Raw genomic sequence first — 24,003 nt, forward strand, 5'->3', positions numbered from 1 at the left:
TATGCATAAATTGTATGTATTCATTTAAATGGTAAATTCAGTTATGGATAATGCACCAATATCTGTAAAAAAAGAACCGATTCTTTACTTAAAACATAAAAACAGTCTTCTAAGTTGTCCTGAATACTTGGATGAGGTTAGATGTCTTGGGTTAATACACATTTTCCCACTCCCTGCTGTGATTTTACTGGCTTCTGAAAGTGGTGTTCTTCAAAAGGTTAGCTTTTTTTTAGTCCCCTGTGGGTAATGTTTTTTTTATCTTTGTGGCTACAGAAATGGTTCCATATTTCTGTATTCAAGACACATAAATTTAACCTAGGCAATGAAATGTATTAATTTTCCTCAACAGATCTTACTGAAACAACGAAAAGACAGAACAAGTCTCCACAAGGTTCTAACTTGTACCAACATGTACAGTATTAATAGGCTCAAAATACAATGCATCAAAGGCATGTTTTGTTATCATTTTGCTACAAACCTTTTCATTCAAATATTCCATCTTCTGAACTCTCAGATTGTCATAAAATTAGGAAACATTAATAGTCTATTGTCATCACATTTTAATAAGGTAACACCTAGTCGCATTTCAGTTAAATTCAGGTTTCTTGGAGTGGATAAAATCAGGATAACATAATCAAAGATAAAAACCAATTCGATTTGATGACATCACATAATGAACTGGAGACAATTTTAATGAAAGGTTTTTAAACTTTTTACCTAGGTCCATGTCTGAAGCTTTTGGCCTATGTGAATAGGGAACATTCTTGTAAATCGCATCAAGAATCTTCTCTTTGACTTGGGTAATAGTGTCGCAGTTCAGGACTTTCACTGGGATCTCCGGACTCTTCTCATTATCAGGGTTTAGACAGTTCAATATCTGTGGGATACAGTAAAAAATCATAGAGTATCAGTTCAGCCTCAACACAAAAAATAACTCCTCATATCAGTAAGCCAAGCATAACCCAGGAGAGGTTCAGGCCTGGATCTTACTCTCACATTCAGACAGTCAGATGTTCTAACAAACTTTTCTCAAGTTTGATCATTCTCAACATTGATAATTGAAGTTGAGAGAAAATGTTGTAACCCCAAAGGATGAACACCACTCAATTATGAAAAGCTGAGGTACAAGGCACAGTGAAATGGATCTAGACTAATTTTCCCAGTGGGTAGGGGATGATTTGACACAATACTTAACCAATCATAAGAGTTTTACTATCTAGTATGTGTTCATTGCTTTGTTTGTAATACTTGAAATAAATGAAGGAACAAAATGAAGACACAGACTTCTTATTAATTGTCTGATAATGATCTAAGTAATGGACAAAACGTGAGTTAAATGCAAATGAAGGATATTGCCTTTTTGTTACTTTGTTCATTTTCTAACCGCTTCATCACATGGGGACCCAAAGCCTATCCAGGCAAGCAGCAGGTGCAAGGTGGGATACGTCCTGGAGGGGATGCCTCTCCATCGCAAGGCACATACAGGCACAAACACGCAAACACTCACACGTAAGCCAGTTTTCCTAGAAGCCAATTAGCCTACCAGTACGTCTTTGGTCTGTCGTGGGAAACCAGAGCACCCGGTGAAAAGCTACGCAAACATGGGGAGAACATACAAAGTCCACACAGATAGTACCCCAGGTCCAGAATTGAATCCAGGGCCCCAGCACTGCAAGGCAGCCATTCTAACCTCGGCATCGTCATGTCGCCCTTATTTTGTTCAACCAGACTGCAGTTCATACATTTCATAAACTAAAGTTCAATTAGGATATTTTGTCTTGTTTTTTCAATGTTCTCCATACACTTCATATATGTATGCCTGAAGAAGGCTCCACGGCCGAAACGTTGTGTTTTCTTTCTTCTCTTTTCAGCATGGGATAAACCTATTACTTGTTCCTTTGCACTTAATATATGTACTTTAAACTGGAATCGCAACTGACGACGGTAACGATAAATCTTTATTCAAAGAAGACAAAACATGTGCTAATGATATCCTAGAGTGGCAGCTCTGTCACTCTCCCCAGCCATCATTCTAATCACAGCCATTTTGGCAACCTGCCTCCTAAGGCAAAGGCAGCACTGGCCAGTCATTAGAACGAATTATCTCATGAGGTGATAATTAAATTGTCATAAAATGAACGAGTTTTCATCATCCTAGTCATCATTGAGGAGATTATATATTCCAAGGGAAAAGACAATCTACATGACAAAGCACTTAGGGGAAGAAAATAAGGGAGATGGAACACTCTGAAGTCTAGACCGCACTTCACAAACTGAATGCACAAGAGCACCTAATAATTTTAGCGGCTATCAGGCAGCTGTTTAAACGCTGTCTACAACAAAGAGCGTTTCCGTTGCTCTAGCAAAAAACTCTCTGAGATACTCACATGCTACTTAAATACAGGAGTACCTTAAATTCACAGAAATATCGTGTTTGATTTTTCTATTTAAGTTGAATGGAAGTTTCTGTATTTGTAAAGCACTTGGCCCTTCTTTGCCCATCTTTCCCATATTATCATATCACTTTATTCACCACGGCACAAACTGTAATGTGTCATCACACATTCACTTATGACTTTTCTCTATTTTTTGGTCCAGTCACCCTTGGGTCATCATTTAAAACATGGTGTACAGAATACATAGATTCTGCAGGGAATAGGGGTGTGAAATTGTCTATGTTTTCTAACTGCTAATTTCAAATAGAAAAAAAAACCCAACACTAACAAAACATCCTTATACAGGTGTACGAAGTAATTTATAGTTTGTATACAATATTTTTGGACTACTTACTGCTACGATTCAATATGCAGCCGGCATTGTAATTTAAGTAAAAATTCTGAAATCTAAAACCCTAAGTATGAACTTTTCTTTTAATTAAGGAAACTAAACTTAATTAACTAACCCTAAGCTTTTTTCCTACTACAAAATACTGCTTATGTAGTTGAAACAGTTCGCACATAAAACTCCTTTTTCTATGTGTTTTTCTTTCTGTATATGTACATTTTTGGATTTGTTTTTCTGCATGTCAGTGTAAAAATGTACTGTATGTGGATGGTTGCAGAAAACAGTTCAAAAGCCACTTGGGCAACACCACCCATTTAACATCACTTCGTGCCCATTTCCCGTGACGCATGAAATGCTGCAGTAAGGTGTCTTGTATGTCCCCAGACCTCTGAACTTACCAGTGTCTTGTAGTCTATTTGCTGTCTGATGAGCTTGTCTTCGCTGAGTGAATAGCGAGCCTCACCAGTGATAGAGTCAATGGGTCCTTTCTCCATCTGCTGTTTGATGGCGCAGAACAGTGAGAACAGAGGCTCTCCTGCACATTCCTGTGTAGCAAGTAAAGATTTCCGTTAACTTCTGAAATTAAATCTAAACCCTGCTTTACATTAATAATAATACAATTCAAGATTGTAGATAAATCTTCATCTGCTATTCATATCACCACGCATAGCCAAAGACAATTTCTGATGTCTTCACATACCCTAATTACCACTAATCCAGGATTTTCTTATTGAAATTAATATTATGCAGATGTAGACTAGTGCTAAACAAATTTATGAAAGCAGATTTATTTTAATGAAATCATGTTCCCACATAGATACTTCAACACAATATCAATTTTACAGGATTACTCCACAATAAGCATACATAATTTAGGCATTAATTTATTTCACTGGGCTCAATGGACACATTAAAGAAAATGACCTTCACTAACCCTTTCCTCCCTCCTTTTCCTCATAAATTTTTCAGGGTTTTATAAACTTCTACGTGCGACTTCATGTTAGAGTTGGAAAAGCATACTCATCTCATTATACACAGAACCTCAATGTCATCCCTTTCATACTGTACTATAGAATTGATTTTATGCCCTACAACACTTACTCACAGAATATCTCTGAAAGTGGACCACATTTCAATTTCAGAACAAGGTCATCTTTGTACTATGAACTCATAATATAGCAAACAAACTAATGGACAAAAGATAAATAAAACTACAGTAGAAATACAGGTCAAAGAGTGGTATTAATCTCCAAAATGATTATGTCCTTCTCATCTTGGATTTGTTTTTAGATTTCTAAACAAACTAATATGTTCTGAACTGTATCTTGGGATATGTTATGTTTGATTTTTCACACTGTATTTTAGCGCTTCATCAAATACGCATATATATATATAAACAATACGTTGTTTTGCCTACAATCCTACTACTACTGTGAAGTAATGTAATTTTTAGTGTGTTCCCAAAAATATACAGTAGATCTGAAAGACCTACATGGAAACACATTATAAAATGCTAGAACAAGCTACACTTATGTGTATGCATTTTGTTGTTGCTTGAGTTTCAGTTCCATTTTCTTATTTATAATGTAGAAGAAAAAGGTCTACATAAGTCTCCATCACCTGAGTATAAACCCTTTGAATTACAATTACAAGCACCTGGAATTCCATTGAATGTAAGACCTTTTAAAGAGTTGAAATAAAAACTCAGGAAAGAGGGTGCTGAGTTAAAAATAGAGCACAGGTTCCTGTTAAGCCTACCCACTAAACTAACACATCATGTGATTCATCACATGAGAAATACGGGACTACTGTATATCTTGGCAGGGTACACAGGGAAAACACAACACTAGCATCCCCACTGATCTAAAGGTTTTTTTTAATCAAGTTGCAATCCTGTCTGGATTGATGCTCAATAAGGGCAGAGGGAGACTGTTGTGTTAGTTCAGTCCTTCAGGACAGGGCTGCCAGTAGACGGTCGTCTGCCTTCATTCCCCTCAGCTCACATCAGTTTTTGGCAGCAGCAAGCTCATGCTAGAATTTGCCAATGCAAATGGGAGTGGGGAGTGAGGGCATTTGAAATGCTACTTTGATTTTTAATCTAACATTAATAAAGGGAGACAGGACATATCAGAATGTATGATAGGCATTTTTCGCTTTTTATAGAAGAGATACAATTCTAACCAATTAAAAAAATGAAAACATCTTGGTTTAATACTGAGTATATAAAATAATACGATTCTTATATAATATTGCTGCTGCCTTTAATTCAATTTATCCATCATAGTGATTTTTAAGCTTTGATTTGATTGGCACTCTGCATGCTAGATAAGTGCTTCACTGTATAAGTTAATTAACAGGTCTTTAAAGAGGAAGTGCAACGTTATTTTTATATTTTAGGGTTAGAAAGAATCGGCATTGAAACCACAACAAAAGTAAAATGTACACAGTAACATGTAAAACCTCTAATTTACATCACAAAACAGACAAAATTTCCAGGTACAGTACAGTATGTACAGCGCCATTATGCCGTCATTGTATGAGATTAAGAATGAGGCAACAAATCTTTTGGTGCCATGGAGTACCCCTATTATTCTTTAAACAATGTGAATACATCTCTTTTAATCCAATAAATATAGAGAAATATAGCTCTCATCTTCAAGGTTGCTTGTTAACTCTGCATGCAGATCACATTGTTATATTTCTGTAGTGAATTGTCTGCTGCACAACCTGTACTTATTCACTCACACATTGCATGACATTAGTCATTACAGTGACTAGTAAGAAAAAGAATTACAATTCTCGCAAACTCTCGAAAACATGACAACTATACTGTATTTTCACAAAGTTCACAATTTTGTTTACATGTCATTTGGAATTTGTAAAATGTTGCTATATTGTCAATTAAATTATTTTGTTACCAAGATTAAATAATCACTCTGAGAAATTAGGACTGCAATTTCCTTTTAATTGGGAAAACAGCTTAGGAATTGGTGCCATCTTCCAATCAAAGTTGTAGCATTTTTATTTTCATTGTTTTTGAACCCCCTAAGAGGGTTCAACTTCAACACTATTCAACTGCCAGAATCTGCAATAATCTGCAAAAATAAAATAAAAACTTTGCATATCTCCCTTTAAAGTTGTGTTCCATTCAAAGCTTACATGTTCTCTGCTTGATACTTGCACTTGTTGACACTCAAAGTGCCTTGGCATTATTCACATTTTCTGATTTTCTTTCCTTTCATTCACCTCAATGTTTTCAGAGTAACAATCACACAAGCGTTTTGGCCAGATTATCTTTGAAAACAAGAATTTATTCTCAACTGATTTATCTTATTCAATAATTGTTCTTCTTCTTATTCTTACTGCTCAATATCCTGTCATTATTGAGATCGGATAAAAACAATTCTCTCCTTTACTTCTGTTGCCCTCCAACCTTTCAGAAGCTAAATTAAAAACTGTAAAAGGCCAGCTTCCCCCTGTGTAAAACCTAAAAGAAAACAAGTCAATAATCTGAAGAAATGTGGCCTTTCCTCAGCTCCTACACCTGTCTGCTGCTTAATTAGCTTATCTCCTATCCACATATTGCTTCTTTGTACCTGTCTATTCACTCTTATCAGGCTGGCTTTTGGACTGTGGCAAGAGGAAAGGCAACTGAGTGGAAAAAGGGCTATTATAGAGGCAGGATGGTGGAGAGTCCTTTATTGCTGTTACACTTTCTGAAGATTCAGTGCTCACTGACAGACAGGAATCTGTAGGTATGGAGCTAGAGCACAAAGCTAATTTCACCGATGTTACAGGTGATTAGTCATTTTAAAAGGACACGGAATACCAATTTTCACCTAAAGTCTTATCACTTCAAGAGTATTTCTGAAGAGACTCAGAGCATATCCTAACTGCATGCTAAAACAAGTTTTGTACAAATTTCTTAAAAAACAAACATGCTCAGTATGAGGTGGTGCTTTATTCTATAAATGTACTCACCACAGGAAAATAGGAAAGTTTTTAACAGTAATGTTTTAACTACGCTGTTGTTTTTCCAATAGAGGGTGTAAATATTAACATGTATCTGTCTTACAAATTACCCAAAACTTTACATTTGCTTTGTGTTAACAAAGCTATTCTTCCATCTGTTTGCCAAGAGTGGTTATAAAATAAGTATTTATACCTTTAAATGATAAAGCTGTGTTACATATACCTGTAAATACCATATATCAGAAAAGCTTTAACGGCAATGGTTCATGCAAATACATACATTTCATGTACAGTATATATTTAGATTTTCTCCCACCCCTCTTATCACAAAAAAATAAGGGGATCACCAAGGAATGACCATTATTGAATTAATCAATAATGAAGACACCAAAAAGTATGGATAAAGAAACTGTTATTATAAAAAAATAAAATAAACAGTTTACCTTTAGGAACTTGTACAACAGGAAAGTAAACCAGTTGGTTAGCATTTTCTCAGCAACAGACTCAGTCCTAAAACAAACAAAAGGAGTAAATATCTGTATTAGGCTTTGAGAAATACAGTTAAGCAGCACAGAGAATCCTTCTGATCTTGCGTTTGTTACTGGAGCACCTTGATTAGAAATTCTCAAAGCATATAATTGCTGGGATTAATACAATGTAGAAATGAAATTAAACCCTACAAGATCCAACTGAATTGATGTAATTAAAAGCGTTGCCCTTTCACCTGTGGCTCTGATAAAACAATCCTATTCATTATTCACTTACACAGTGTAACACAGTGATCTCCATAATTCTGCTAGAAATGAACTTGAACAATCTATCATGATTCATAAAAATGTGAATGTGTATAGAATGTGTAACTATTTTTCCTGTCATATCAGCCAGCATAAATTACTTTTCAGTGAGATAAGTACTGATTCTGTACAGCAATTTACATAATTATCTTTTTAATGTAAGCAAAGAAAGAAATGCGTTCACTAATTGTAATGTTCGTCTTTAAAAAAAAATCTGATAAAAGTCACCATAGTAAATTACTGTTAAGACTATAAATATTTTAGAGTCACTCCAGAGTCTTTCCAATGTGCTGGTGGTGAGAGACTGCACCCAGATTACCATCTGTAGATTTACATTTAAAGTCTTTACTCTCTGTAAGCCGTACTGCCAATGGGAGACAGTGGAAGAAACCCTATGCCAATGAGCTGGCATAACACCTGGAATGTATCAGCTTTCTTTTCATGATTTCCGACCGCTGAAGCTGGAGGTCAGAAATGGTTGCTTTCAGCATTCAGTGCAAATTCAAGTTCTCTTTTTTTGTTCTCATCTATACCGTTCTGAACATGTTACATTCAAAATACTATGCCTTGGTTCTGAAAAAAGGATAAAATCACGAACGCTGACATATGCAGAACTCACATTTTATTATAGATTGAAAATAAGGGTGATGCTTCTGTCAGAGACGTTAATGAGAGCACCGAATTCACAAACCAACTGTTTAGCCCACTTACAAACGGTACCTAATTACCTGCTAATCAGTATTCTCAAAGTGTTTTCACTGAAGTCGTAACACTTTTAATCGGTTAATTTGCAATTATATATATTGGTCTGTCTCCAGCTATATGAAAATACACAAGTTGATCATAAAGAAGTTACTTTTCTCCAAACCCAACAGATTTCCAAATGCCTGGAGACTATAAGACAGTCAAGGATCTGAAGTTTGCTAATCATTTCATGTTTGTATATACACTATACATGCATTTTTGATTAAAGTTGACTGATTAAAAGTGTTATTAATTTATTTGTTGAGAATACAGATTAGTGGTTAATTAGGAACATGTCTTTATGAAGGTCTCAGACTGAATTGTCAGCTTTCCTGTCTTTCTAAAATAAAATATGAATTGTGCATATTCACAATTTATGTTTTGTGGTATGCAGGGGTATCTTGTTTTCTTACATTTTAAGCAATTTTGTGTGCACCTGCAGAGATAGTCAAGTTATGCACATGTTGTCTTTTTGATATATGTAATAATTAAGTCTACAATTCTGAAAAAAAAAATAAATTAAACTACTGCCCTATTCTTTTTTGATTCTACAATTAAGCTTTTACCATGCGTCTCTAAACCTCTGTAATTATGCATTTGGCAAAGCTTGTATCATTCTCATCCTCATTTAAACTATGGCTAAAGGGGAAAGATAAAGGATTAGCATCAGATGATTTAATCTAAAGATGCCCATTGGCACTGATTCAGGAGAAGGAGGGCACAAATGCTGCTCTTGCTCCACATTTGAGGATCAAGAAATTTGGAACTTACAGTAGTTCCTCCTGATTAAATGCAATTTAATCCTCAACAAAATATACCCTGTGGTTCCCAGACAGAGGATTGAAAAAGGGTATTATGTTCTGCACACTTCATAAAGCACTTTACTAGTCATACATCTTCACAACTACAGTATGTACTTGAGTTTTACCAAATAATGTGAACACTAATTTACGTAAAAAGTAGTATAATTTGACTACTTTGTAGCATAAAAGGTTTGAGGAATTAAGTTTAACCTTCATAAATATTTTTTCATGGTTTCTATATGCCTTTTTCCCTAAATATCTGTTGGATTAAATATCAGTGTACTTGAATGACAGCAATCCAGATACCATGGCAGTTAAACAGAGGTGCTATAGCAGCATTTAACACTGAAGTACTGAAAGAAAACAATACATATTATTTTGTTCAAGTTCGTACACCAGGCTTAAGTGCGTTGTTAATCTTTCAATGTAAAACTTTTGTAAATTTCATCAAAGTTACCGTCTGGAGTTAGAAGCATAATATACAAATGCAGCCATTCAAAATGAGCGGGATACGCTGCAGTACAACGCAATGGGCGTATCACATCAAAACGTGTCATATTGTCATTTCATGTCATACCACATTTTACCGTATGCAAATTAGATTATATTAAAAGTATCCGGTATCACCTTTTAAAACCGCCAGGTGGAGCTAATAAAGCTTAACCTCTCATGTACAGCATTTGAGCTGTCACCAGAAAACACCCGGTTTCGAATCCTGATCACTGCTGAGAGACAATCTTTATTCAATTAAGAATTTAAGATGTATACTCTTTAGACTTTTAAATTTAAACTGTGTATTACAGCATGTTAGTCATTATACATTAAAAAAGTTGGTATATTTTATGAAAGCAAGATTGCTCAGTTGGACAAAACTACACAACCTACCACCTTTATCATAAAGGTGATATCGCCGCCTACCACCTTTATCGCCGTGGTGGCTTGTGGGTAGTTGCGGGTGGTATGGGTTTGTACCGCAAAGTTTGAATGGCTGCATCTGTATTTCATTTTTGGCACCCTTAGCATCCCTGCAATTACAGTTCACAACTTCTAAATAATTGTGTAAATGTCTAAATTTACAAGCTCTGTAAAGACTGTAATATTAACTGCTGACTATGTGACACCTCTCATCAGTGTTGCAGAAGAAAACATGTTGCCTTTGATTAATGAAACGAATTTCTTCAATAAATGAAAAAAATAAATGTTGGTATATCCACAAACAGTAAATGTGGATATATCACATACTGTATATATACTGTACCACACCAAAATATTGCCACCAAACTGTAGCACACTTTTAGCACATGCCTATTGAAAAAGTACATTTGGTTTTAAATACAAGTAATTTCAAGTAAGAAATCAGCAAAACAGATCTGCCAACATAATTGTCCCCTGATACAATACAAACTAACTTACATCTGTCACAAGCACTAGATGTTGACAGACACATTAAAAGACTCGATTTTCATTTTTTAAGAAGTATTATTTATTCAACAGGGTAGGAGGGTAGTGTAAACTCATAGTGAGTTTGCTACATAAATATGACAGATGGCTCTGGCAGAAGTGGTTAGCTGGGTTCCGTTTTACATTGCTAATGGAATAAGGCCAGATGGGTCCCAAGAATGAATGCTTCTTGGAACCTGGAATGGAAGATGATTTTAGAAAAAAAAGACAAAAAAGCAATTATGTTTCCAACAGTTTTTAAATGGGGATGTCTATTTGTTTACGTAAAGTCATTGAATTACAATTTGATAGCTATTTTGCAATTTTTCCTAAATGTTTCTGGGCTAGCCTTCCAACACACAGAGCTTTCTCCTCCTCTGCTATGACAACACTTCAAATAAACGGGTTAAAATTCAAGCTGGGATGGTACAGAATTCAGAAGAATGAGCAACCACCTTCATTCAAATTCAGGAACTCTGTGCCACAACAGGGAATTCATGTTCAGTCATAATATCAGAGGGTTCTGCTTCATTGGTACTCGGCAGGGAACATGCATTTCAGTCGAACATGCAAATCTCTAACCTCCACCAGACACACTTGCTGTCTCAGTGCACTGTCACTCACCACAAGCTTTCCAATTCCACGCTAAACATTTCATTGTCTTCAAATTGCATTATTTGAAAGCTGGTTTTTAGTGCTGTTTTTGTTTTCCTTTTTTCTTATACACTGCCTGAATAAAATGAGCACCACTGAAAAAGGTGAGACGACCAATTTTAGATATATATACAGCATAAGGCAGTGTATTCAAACTTTTATTAGCACATTCTGTAAGAAAACAGAGTCAGATGAACTTGTATACAGAAACACTGTGGCACACAGTTAGCTATGTCACCATAAACTGGAATACAATGTATTGTACTGTATATAGAGCATGTATGATATACAGTAAGTGGAGCAAATACTCCTATGGAGCAAAATGCTTTTAGGCTTTCTATTCATAAGAGATTCAAGTGGGTATCTGCATCAGCATGTGGGCCACAGAGGAACAAGAAGAGGTTTGTTCAGTGTTGAAAAGCAGAAAGGAAAGAGCAAAGCACAAAACTATGTCCATTCTCTTCCTCTCCAGCACACACCTGAAAAAGGTTGCAAAGTTGAAATGTTTTATTTTACTTGTTCTTTTCACTTTTCTCATGGTATTATTTACTTGACCTTGTACATACAGTATGTACCATATATACAGTGAACATGTTTATTATATTTTAACTGGGATGTGTAACAAATATGTAATAAATGCAAAACTGTATAATGTGTGAAAAAAAAACAGTATTTGCCAAAGCAGATAAATTATAAAAGGTTAAAACAACTGAAATATATATTAGAGGAATCTGACTGAAGAACTTTTACACGTGCATACTTTCATTATTTCTAGTGTGTTAGTTGAACTAAGTACTGTCGTAATGGTAGCAAACATCAAAATCCTTCTGCTAAATACTGTCCTTTTATAAAGCACAGCAGAGTAATACATTTGTTGTTCTTGATTTCCATTTCATATGTTCCAAAAATAAATGTTTAACTTTTTATAATCTGAAAGACTAAATTACTTCAAACCTTTACTAATTAACTGTAAGACAACTGAACAGTATGCAAGTGAAGCAGTCATAATACAGGGAACAATTCATGATGGCAACACGGAGAGATGTTGTGCAACAATTAAAGAATTCAGCTATTTCCATACGTGACAGAGGCCCTTGCAAGGGAGAGTTGAGTGTTTCTTACAAATCTCTTGTACCCCTAATGCCCTCTAAAACCAGCGGTCTTAATTACTGTAAGAAGTGATTACATTTCTAATTCCATTTGTTTTTTAAATAGACCACAATTAACTGTCAACATCACATTTTACATTAAATAAGTGCATTCCAGCTTGAGTTACATAATCATACTGAATTACACTTTGTTCAAAATTCTATTGTAAACAGTTTTTGGGGAATTTTTCCATATAAACAAATTGTAGTTTTAATGACAAAAATGTAACATAAAATCATTTCAGAATGTGGACATTATCCAGATTTTGGAGTTGCTGATAAATCAAAATTAATTCTATCCTGGAGTAAGATTACATTAAAACTAGTTTAGTTTTACTATTAGCCATAGTACGTAAACATACCGTTATCACCAAACACAAAGGGGGTAATCATGGATTAATTGTACATCCATTATACTGCACCAAGTTCTCCCTATGCTCCCTAAAACATAGCTGGCATACTTGGTTGTTGTCTTCTTCCATGTAATCGTCATCTGATAACATTCCCTGCCACAACAAGCCTTGTCACTCCAGTCCATGCTTACAATTCCAAAAGACTGCAGGACCCGATTAATTCTGCTATACCAAACTCTAATAATCACTTTCATCTAAGGTGTCATTAAATCACTTCTAATGAATGGAATATGCTCCTCATCGGTTGTCTAGGAGGTGCCACATTGCATTACCATGTCTATTGAGTCTATGCAAATTTCAACCTTCAGAAGACAGAGTAATAAGGAGCAATTTAGTGTGTCATTATGTCGCAAGCAGTACAAGGGGAAGGGGCTAAGGAAGGATGGATCCTCTGGGGAGTGCTGTGGCTGCCCTGCTAAAAAAGGCTGAATAAAAAAGTGAACTGAAATATCATTTGGGAGATCCTGTTTCTTGAAAAAACAGGGATTCCTAATGCATACTGTACATCTGGCCTCAACATTAAAGGCATAGGATAAATACTACAGGACAGGATTCTTCAGATATAAGTTATGATAAGATATAAATTATATAAGATATACAGTAAATGGTACAGTATTTGCTATTGTAACTTTATAATGCTTCAATTATAGACACTTATATGCTTTGTTAAATAAGGGAGCTTAATGTATTTCCAAGATGTTTTATTTTTAATCCTTTTAAGACTAATCATATCAGAGTTTCACAAGAAACACTTTCTGTACAGTTGCAAATTAATGTAGATTGAGAAATGCTGACGGTGTTCTGCGCTGAGTGAGTGCCGTGTTAAGAGTAATTGCCCAATATCCAGTTCTCAGTACAGGGCCATTTGCATATTTAAAACCATCTAAAGCTGAAATACAGTAGAATACATGGTTTTGACCATATCCTAGTTTTTATAGAATTAGTCTATAAGTGATTGAGATGCTGATTTGGCTTTAACCAGCTTGGCCAAGGGCGCAACGATCTGACCATAAGGAAAATAGTTTGGAGCCCCCTCATTAGGTGGACTGAGCCGAGGAACTGCTGCAGGGGTAATGTTGGAAGGTGGGATCACAGTGATGAACACTAGGAAAGGTGTTTTGTTACATTATGTTTTATTTATATATTTGATATATATATACTATACATTATTGACCATTACATATTATATAATGTATATATTATATGCTATGCTATACATTATACATACAATATATACTTTATTTTTTTATGTCCTTTATTTAATCTTAGCTGGGCTTGGAGGAGTGTTAGTCCTCCCTCTTAAACTTTGTTTTGAACTCCAAGGCAAATAAAAGCATAAGAAAATAAGAAAGGCTGCCGTCAAGTGGAGGTTGTTTGTCTTATCTTGTTTGTTTGATCAGAATCTAAAGTGTGTTCCTTCATTTCTCAAGGAAGGTCAGAGTTTTGGCCTCAACCACCTGGCTAGGAGGAGAAGCATAAGAGGAAACTGAACCAGTAAGCAATGGCATTTACATTTTGGGCTTTTACAGTCCTGTACTCTGCAGAGCACAGCTATATATTTAAACACAACTGAGGGATTTGCAAGTGTTTACATTTAACAGTGTCAACAATGTCAATAAACATTAAAGAACTTTAACCTGCTATGATTGCTTTAATTTCAAACAACAGCAGCTTACTAAGGGTTTATTTTTAACGGAGATTACTTGTCATTTAAACCCAGGGTTGTAATAATTGCTTTCTACTACAGTATACTCATTTACCTTCCCTCATATCAAGAGTAGGAAGAAAAAAAAAACACCCTCCGTGAATTGTAATGTGTTAACACTATGTTAGCAAGATGTCAATCGTTACTCCCCGGAGGTAGAAAAACTGAAAGAACTACAGTGAGATATAATGAGGTGATAGGATGGCTGGAAGGTACTGTGAAACCAGCTTTCGTAGTTAATAAGCACATACAGATTTAGTGTGAAATCATAAAAAAGGAGTTCAGCCTCTTGTTTTTTATATACCTTGTTGTCTTCTGAACTTTTTCAAAATAGTGGATTTTTGTTGCATTATTAACAAAAGGCTAGATTAGATTGTGAAGTAAAAACAGTGGAGGGCACAAGAGGAGATGATAATCGTTCAGTGATGATTTATTGCCTTCTGTCGCTGAATCTGTGAGGAAAATGTGTACCGATGTACAGTATTTTGCTCATTGGTAAGACAGCTGTCTCCATACATGTGGAAGAAAATTCCACCACTGGGTTCTGCACAGTAAAAATCAGTAAGAAGTAAATCTGAACATCAAGGACACAGGAGAGAATTATAACAATGGCTCAGCATACTGAGAAACCCAGTCTGAATACTCTTGTCCTTCAAAACTAATTTCAACAACTTTACTGCATTTGGTTAGTAGAGCAGTGAACTGCAACACGCTGACTGAGACATGATTCCTTACCTCCTCAACAGTAGTTTAGGATGGTTTTTACTCTCCAGGTTTTTGTCAATGAGGTCTGACAGCAGCTGCTTCAGCACATCTGTAGCATACTCTAGTTTACTCTGCAGAACTGTCATGATCAGCGAGGCAACATTTCCCCGGTCCCTCATGGAGAAACTGCGCTGAGACTCAAGAGTCCGGATGAATGACAACAGAAACACCTTGTTGTTGATGAGCTGCCCAAACAGTTTCAATCCCTTTTCTACCTGTTCCTGTCTGTATCCAGGAACCTGAAACGAACAAAAAAAAAGGAGTTGGCACCAATAATAATTCACAGTAGGGAAGTAGAGATTTTTTAATACTTTATTTAAGCAATTTTTTACAAAAATCGTCTGGGAAAAGTGGGAAAGTATCATTATCAGTATGAATGGGTGTGTAGTAACTCGATCAAGGGTACAGCAGGTGCCTGCCCTCACGAGCTGGGACCATGATCCTTTGGCCCAGAGTACAGAGCCCAAGCCACTTTTCCAACCTGCTGAGATGTGCTTAAAATATTTTAGAATGGTATTTGGGTGGATGGTCACAGAGGCATGCTGTCAGGAGAAGAGATCAGAGAATATAAAAATATAAAGATAACTTGCTCATCAAAACTGTTTCATGTCTGGGAAAGAATGCCCTCAGCATTTAATGTATTTCAGTTCTAACTGTAGAGCCAAAAGAGGGAAATAAAATGTATGAAATGGGCAATCACTGTTTAAGAAAAACTAATTTGATTCTATAGCAAGAACATTGCAAATGCAGTACAGTACTGCATTTTATGTCATAACACATGAAGTATCCAATGAGTGTCTATTTTACTTTTACATGTATATGCTCATTGCAAATTAAAAGGCCCTAAAATGTTGCATTGTAAATGCAATGACACTGCTCCCTTGCCTAAACATTGTGAAAGACTTTTTGTCCAGGTTTGGTAGGTAAAATATGGTGTATATATTAATTTGATGCATTATACAGAACAATAACTGCATTGCAAAGTCAAAGACAAAGAGTACTTTAACTATACATAAACATTCTGTGTTAAGCCCATCTGTCTATTCATGTTATCTGTAAGATATACAGTATAATTCCAATGTTCAAACAGCAGTTCTGACAAAATGAATGCATTATACTGAAGTGAAGGGCAAAACTGGCAGAGAGAGGTTCTTTGCCGAACAGGGAAAGTGATAAATGTTTTCTATTTGAATTCAGAAACTGTAGGTGTTAAGCAATCTCCGAGAAATCACTGAATTTCTCATCTCCTGTGTTTTAAAATAACTTACCCAAATGTGGCTTTGAAGGATGGGAAGTAGGCAAACCAAAATTAAGTGCAGTGAACAAAAGTTGGGTAAAATAGAAAATTTGTCAGAATTGTAAAAACTTATGCTGAAAATCCTATCCTGTTTAACCACTTTATGATCTTTTTGATTCTGTACTGTATTTTCTTTCAAAATGGTCTTTCAAAGCCGTGTGGCTGAAAGACCTTGATGACGTCAATACCAGCATTGCTACAAAAATGGGGATGCACAACAAACCAAAACAGAAAAATAACTGTACTTCCTTCTTGGAAAAGCCTTTTTTTGGAAAAAATATCCATATATTAAATGTAAATGTATTTTTATATTCATTGCACGAATAAGACTGGAACACACATTTGTTAAAAAGCACCAAAAGCGACGAATCCAAAAGATCCCTTCCCCTGTGTTTATTTTTGTGATAAAACTGCCAGTTCATCCACATGCAGCACAGTGCTCTCTGTTTCCTTTTGCATCAATAATAATTTGTTACGAATGACAGCAAGAAACAAGTCAGCCATGGCTTTTTAAATATAATTCCGCGTTAGGCTTTCATGCAGCTACTCATTTAATTAAATTAATATTCTTTTAATAGCTGCCATAAAAGAGTTATTACATCTAAAATGGTAAACTATATTTAGCAAATTGCTGCAGCATCGGATTGAATTTTCAATGTCCATCATTTCATTAAAAATAATAATTTGTGAAATGTTGTCACTTTAACAAAATAAGGCTTTGATTTCTATCTAGCACTGAAGGCAGTGTCATAAACAGTTGTGCCACATGTCATTTCAGTTATTAACAAGAAGCTCATTGTGATTTTAAAGTCTCTAATTAAGAAGGAAAGTGAATTTCCAAACAGCCTCTACCTAAGTATTCTACAAAAATGGCTCAAGATATCATGTTATGCACAGAGCCTGAAGGTAAAAATGTAATTACAACACTTTCAGACGCACACCCCTACAGTGTAGTTAATTAAAAACACATTAAATATGTTAAAAATGTGGAGGCCCAAAAATAAGGAAAATTACTCTACTTATGCCACAATGTTTGTTGCAATTTCTAATTCCTGCTATTTTGCGCATCTGTTGTAATCATGTTGTAGCTGTCTGAGTAGACAAATGAATTCAATAAACAGCAAGCATTAATAAAAAAAAAACATACCTACTGTATGTAGGTATTAGTTATCTACCTTTGTCAAACCAATGCTGAATGGAAGGTTTTGTATTTCACCATGCATTAAATTATGTATAGACTTCGTAGGTGCTTTCTTCAGGATCACTATTTATGATCACTATTTTTTCTACTTTATTTGTGCTACAATATTATAATGCATTTAGGAAATGAGAAAAGGAAACCAAGAGTTTGAGCTTGAATATCAACAGAAAGTCATCCAGCATCAGATTGCAACAACAATGGAATTATTCACGGAAGCCCTGTTGTTCCTGTTAGTGCATTTACTCTAATGAACTGTCAATGCCAAATAATAATTAACCTTCGGCTAAATGCTCTTTGCCCCAGGGGTATAGATTTGGTTGAATCTGGCATATTTACATTTTAAAATGAATGTCTAAACATAAAAACCTGACCTCCAGGTCCCTCAGAACTGGATGCTCTTCAATTCCAGGGAAAAGAACTCTCATAGTGTAGGTACGGTAATCAAGGAATGGGATACCAGCTCCATCCAAATCACTAGTTAGTTCATGAATATCAGTCTGTAACTCTGCAAATGCTGAGGAAGAAAAGAAAAAAAGGATGAATATGTATGTACGAACAAGCAGAAATAGAATTGTTATAAAAATATAACTGTAATATTATTTTGCTATAATTAAATACAACAAAGAAATCCGGTCTAGTGAAGCTATAAAACACAGACAGACTAACCAAAAGAATAAAGACTTGTGCAGTCTGTAGACGATTGCCTCTATAAACTGTTCATCACCATCTTTAATTTTTCATAAGAGTACGAGTAGGTACAAGTCAGAATCAAAAGATGTTATCACAAAGAGGTACGATACAATAGGAAAAAAAGAAACAGACACATTTAAGGTACTGTAGGTCAAATTTACAGCCTGTTGTTAAACCCAGTTGCCAGATGTTTCTTTGCAAAACGTGCATTGGAATCCGACATCTAGACTGTGGGTTACTCTCGTGTCGGAAAGGTTTCTCACAGCTTGGTTTCTTGGGCACTGGCTGGGAAATTTAGGTCTGCTGATTTTTTCTGCTGAAGGTCTCTGAGCTCACTTTAGACTCAATGAGTCTATATTTTATCTGCATATTAAATGGGGAACCCCGATATAATGTACGAGAGTCAAATAAATCCTGAATCTGAACATCCGAAGAGCTGTGTTTCAGCTAACCACCTCAAGTGCCAAGTTACCACTAAACCTCTGCCCTGCTGCAGGGGATACTTACCCTCTTTACACTCCAGAGCCACCCTGGATTCAAGGTTGTCCATCTGCATCTGGAGGCGCTTCAGCGTGAGATCACTTTCACGGGACTTGCGCTTGTAGGCAATGAGCACCACCACGATGAAGATGATGAGGAGGCCTCCTGCACTGGAGATGCTGATGATGGCTGTGTGGCTGAGCGGGCTGTCAGACGAAATGTGAACCACACCAGGCGAAAACTCGATCCCACCAACCCGAGCCTGAGCAAACAAAGTCAAGCTTTACCATTACAATCATCAACACCTGGATGAGGACAATGGGCTACCTATCCATAAGTCCGTTGGAAAAAATAAGAAAAGAGTAACATAACGAAGTAAAGAAGTAAGGGCAAGGATAAACTGTAATGATCTCAACCCAGTAGAGCCAAGTTTGTTTAGTGGGTGCAAAAGCACCTTTTTATTAAAAGGTATAGTGAATCTTGTGAATCATTCAACTCTCCAGGTGGCACTGCAGAGCTCTAACTGGCACATTGACAGCCCCAGTCCAATCAGTAAACCACACCAAGCAAAAGTAGCACCTGTTGTATTTTTATTCTGACATCCTGTGGAGTGTGCCCTACAAAAAATTTATTCATGATCAAGATTCAGTACTAAAATCCTTTTGGTTTGGCTGCATGCTATTTCATTTATTGTAGCAAAGGATGTTATACAGTAGTTTCTAATGCTGCAGTAGGCCATTGTAACATGGATAAATAAAAAAAAAAACAAGGAGAAGCACAAGAAGCTCTTCACACCTAGTAAAATGTTACCTGCTTGCCTATTAGCACTCACCAGAACTTTGTGCCGTCCTGTGAGGTTGGGGGATTCACACAGGAGCTGGGTGTCAGACACTGTTAAAGTGCAGGGCTTTTCTCCAATCAGCACAGTGTAGTTTAGCTTGGCATTTCCCCCTGGTGCTGGAGGCAGAAAATTCCTACCCTAAAATGGAAAAGGATAATTGTGATGTGAACTATTTTCCATAGCAAACACTTAGCGATTTCCTGGACATACAGTTGGGGACTTACAGTAACATACTGTATTTCACAATGATAAAAAGAAGTCAAATGAACAGCACCTCAGCTGAATCCCCACTAACAAAAGCATTTTTTTAAAGAAGAGTTCTGAACCCACTATAGAAGGAAACACCAGAGGCCATTGTTATTGAAGTGTCATGCCTGACATAAAAAAGGCAATGTCACAAAATTCTAGTTTGTTCTGTTCCTTATCTAAGCTATGTATTTCCACGAAGGAAAATATTGATCCATTGTCAGTAAGCCCCTTACTCGAGAAACATAGTCATAGTCAGGGCTGAGGATAAAGGAGCAATTCAGAAGAGCCAATCAGACCTATCTAACACGTCCTTGGGAGGTGGGAGGAAACTGGAGCACCAGGTAAAAAGCCATGTAAACATGAGGAGAAGCTGAAAACTCCACACTGACAGAGGCATGAATGGGGAATTAAACCCAGGACCCTTGAGCCCTCAGGCAATTGCGATAACTGTGATTGCACTGTGCTGCTCACAAAGAACTATGACACAACAATAAGAAACAATTTAAACCACTGATTGCAAATACAATCTAGTATTAAAATAATGAAGCAAACACAATATATTAGTGGAGTCTTATGCATTCCTTTTGTGTCAGTCTCTGATATTTCGCACACTGATGTAAGTATATTATATTGAACATCTACTTATATTTTAGGAGGAAAAATGACCTAATGCAAATTAACATTGTTATCACACACACTGTTGTCTTGATTTCTAATGTTTCAATATACCTTCAGTATGATGGGTGAGCCAGGTTTTAGTTCCAACACTCCTGAGAGACTTAAAACCTCAAATACAGGGTTTGGATAATAGATGAAGTTGGTGCTGTTCAAGGACAGCACTGACTGGACATTGTCAAGAATAAACCCAAACTCATCCGGACGCTCCACAACCTCACCCTGGTGACTTGAACTCACAGCCAGCTCAGGAGCTTGGCAGACCATTGATGTTGAGCTGAGCATTTTGCATGTCTGAAACAGAAAGGGGGATTATAATTGGAATAAGAAAAAAAAAATACAGTGTAGTAAAACACTGACCATTAAGTTAACGAAACTTGAAGAAGGACAGGACATTTAGCTCACTGCAACTTGCTTGAATTGGTCCTTATACCATAACTAACATGTTCTAGAAGGATACTGGTGGAAGGAAATCTTTTATTTTCACGGTTCTCAGTTGTTTTACTATGTTTTCACAGGTTTTTTATGTACTTCCTTATGTTCTTGTATCCTGAAATGTAGCTGTACTGTACTAACACATACCCTGATGTGCCTCTGCATTATTTCTCCTGGAACATATCCTTTTCAGGATATTGAGCTACGAACTGCATAAAGTATTTCGTATGAGATCGAACATTGATGCTGAAGGTAATTATAATTTAGATCTTTGTAATAACATCTCTGGAATTACTTTCTTTTGCATGTACCATTCTTTATAGTATATGCCCAGACAATGTGGAGAAATGAACTCTCACAACAGCACTGAAACACCTGGGCTTCTTGCTTGCACTGTTTTTGCCTTCTTACACGTTGCTGTAATAAATAAAGATATATTCCCAGTAAATACAGAAATATGAAAATGAAAGACTATCTATAAATAAATTCAGGTATGATAAAAGCAGATTGTTGTGACTGCAGAACACATCTGTATGTAATTCAGAATGCTTACACACATCAATATGATTAGAAGTTTGTAATATAATGTTTGACCATCCATTCACTGCAGCAGCAAGACACCTTGAAATGTAATATGACACATTGAATTCGCATTTTGGATTTTTTTCATTTTAAAAGCATATTTTAAGAAGAAGACACATGACAAATAGAAGACAAGAAAAAATAGTAAAAAAAAGTCGAACAGTCAAATTTTGAAAACGAGAACATCTGACCACTCAGTCAATAACTGCATTAGCAAAATGTAAAATAATGTAAGATGTGACCCACAGAAGGTACAGAAGTTTGGTCTTTACCCAGCCTCATAAAATAGATTTTTGGTTGCAGTTAGACCCAGGATATAAATGTCCTTGTACCTGAGTATTGACAGTAACCTGGGAGGCATCAGTTTTCAGGAACAGTCATGGGTTCATCAGTAGAGTCAATACAGTCACATCTGAGACTGTGTTAGTCACATACACCCCAAAGTGCTCTATCGCAGCATACTTCCAAAACATAAAGTTAGGTTTTGGATACTCCCTGCATGCATCCGCGACAGAGACAGCAGGGAGCAATCTTCATCTGAAACTGACAGTATGGTTTGCGTATATTCAATGTGCAAGGTTAGAACAGATAAGATACTGAGCCAGGTTTTCAGAAGAAGATTAAAGTACTTTCCCAGACACCAGTGAAGTCATCTATCATCTAGCTGGTCTAGTTTCCTATTCCCTATAAATGAAATGGGGTAGCAACTAATTTTAGGCAGGAGAAGAAACTGATAGAGAACAGAGCCTAGATCTCTTTCTAGTAACTGCTGAAGCCACTAGATCAGCCACTGAGTGAAAAAATAAAGTGGTGTTCAACGATATTTCATAGACACAAAGGGCTGAGTCTGAGATACATACAGTACTGTAATACAGGAAAACTAGGCAATATGAAGTCTCCCACAGTAAAACCAGAAGGCTCCAGTCTTTTGTGTTTCTTTTCAACACAGTGAATTGGTGAATTATTTCAGTTTCTTGTTAGGATTAATTTCATAATCTTTAAACATTTTAACTGGTAGAACCCATAAAAGATGCAATCTTCCAAAATATTTGCCATGGGACATTTTGGGATGAATCCCTTTTGGAAAATATTTAGATACTTTTATACCACTACAGTATGTCAAGATGAATCAGTATATGATATATGAAATAATTAAATATTGTTCAGAATCCTTTGAAAAATCTTTTTATGTTCCTTAGGCGTGCTCCTATACCTTTCAAATCTGTTTCATTGGGAATTTAATAGTGTACACCTGATATTTAGCTTTTAGCTTTATATTTCATTTCTCTTCAGGAAAACATTACCACCCCTGTGCCAGGACCTGTGTAGGTTTTCCACATTGAACAATAGCTTTTCAGAGCTCCTTCACCCTGAAAACCTTCTTGAGCTGTTTTAGCCATGTGCCATTCTAGGTTCCCAGGCTCCCAGTAACAATACTTACATTGACAGTCTCCACTCCATTGTACTTGGCTCGGATTAGAGGGTTTTGAATGATGTCCAGATTCGTTCCCGTTACTGTTATTGGTGTATTACCACTGCATTATTCCAACAAAGAGAAAGAAACCAACATATTACATGGGTAGGTCAAAGATTAGTGCTCCAGAGTATGCTTGGCTTCCTCTTTCCTCACAGTAATTCAGAAGTTTAATGGTGCAAACCAGACAACAGGTAAAAAAGAAATGTTTTGAAAATACAGCTGGATCATGGCAAAAAAAGAGGGAAGCAAATGGCACTGAAGCACAAGGATTTAAAGGTAATTTATTCATTAGGCTTGTTGTTTATTCCTAGTGATTTAGAACTTATATTTTAAATATTCTTAATTATAATGCTATGTTCAGTTGATATTTAATCAGTGAAACTCATATGAAAACATCCAGTTTATCTTATGCGTTTCTCCAGGTCTTACCACATGTCCAATTAATAGAAACTGCTGGGACGCTTCAATTCTAAGCAGCTAGGATGGCACCCTTCCATGTACTAAAGTATGCCAGCTTAGAAAACTGTAATAAGCGATTCTCTAGTCTTAACTGAGTCAAAAGAACACCACTAAGGATAATTTCATATATTTGTAGGAAACTTCCTCAGCGAATCCAGCAACAACTCACTTGGAGAATTCAACTGTCTATTCCCGGTATTACCTGAAGATGCTCCATTCTGGTTCTAACTTGGTGATTATTGGGTCCTCTACATATTCAAACCTCAAGTCTTTCTGAAGCTCGGCTCGGTCCACTCGTACAGACACAGTGACATTCCCATAGCCATGAAGGGAGGCCTGGGATTTGCATGTAATCCACTGAGCACCTCTCCTGTTAATGAAATAAATACCCAAAG

The 24,003-nt window shown here is 36.2% G+C and overlaps 1 protein-coding gene across 3 annotated transcripts in view; it reads right to left on the reverse strand.

The window, feature by feature from the left end:
- plxna4 (plexin A4) overlaps positions 1 to 24,003 on the reverse strand; it is a 341,756-nt gene that overhangs the window by 45,197 nt on the left and 272,556 nt on the right. For all 3 annotated transcript variants that reach the window (XM_015352424.2, XM_069192541.1, XM_069192542.1), the window contains 10 exons: positions 23,811 to 23,978; positions 23,114 to 23,207; positions 20,710 to 20,949; positions 19,723 to 19,869; positions 18,918 to 19,152; positions 18,092 to 18,234; positions 15,193 to 15,461; positions 7,200 to 7,266; positions 3,183 to 3,329; positions 718 to 877 (listed from right to left, as the gene is read on the reverse strand). In XM_015352424.2, coding sequence (XP_015207910.2) covers positions 718 to 877; positions 3,183 to 3,329; positions 7,200 to 7,266; positions 15,193 to 15,461; positions 18,092 to 18,234; positions 18,918 to 19,152; positions 19,723 to 19,869; positions 20,710 to 20,949; positions 23,114 to 23,207; positions 23,811 to 23,978 — 1,670 coding nt within the window. The remainder of the gene's footprint in view (positions 1 to 717; positions 878 to 3,182; positions 3,330 to 7,199; positions 7,267 to 15,192; positions 15,462 to 18,091; positions 18,235 to 18,917; positions 19,153 to 19,722; positions 19,870 to 20,709; positions 20,950 to 23,113; positions 23,208 to 23,810; positions 23,979 to 24,003) is intronic.

Source organism: Lepisosteus oculatus, chromosome 7, assembly GCF_040954835.1.
Source record: "Lepisosteus oculatus isolate fLepOcu1 chromosome 7, fLepOcu1.hap2, whole genome shotgun sequence".
NCBI classification, from domain to species: Eukaryota; Metazoa; Chordata; class Actinopteri; order Semionotiformes; family Lepisosteidae; genus Lepisosteus; species Lepisosteus oculatus.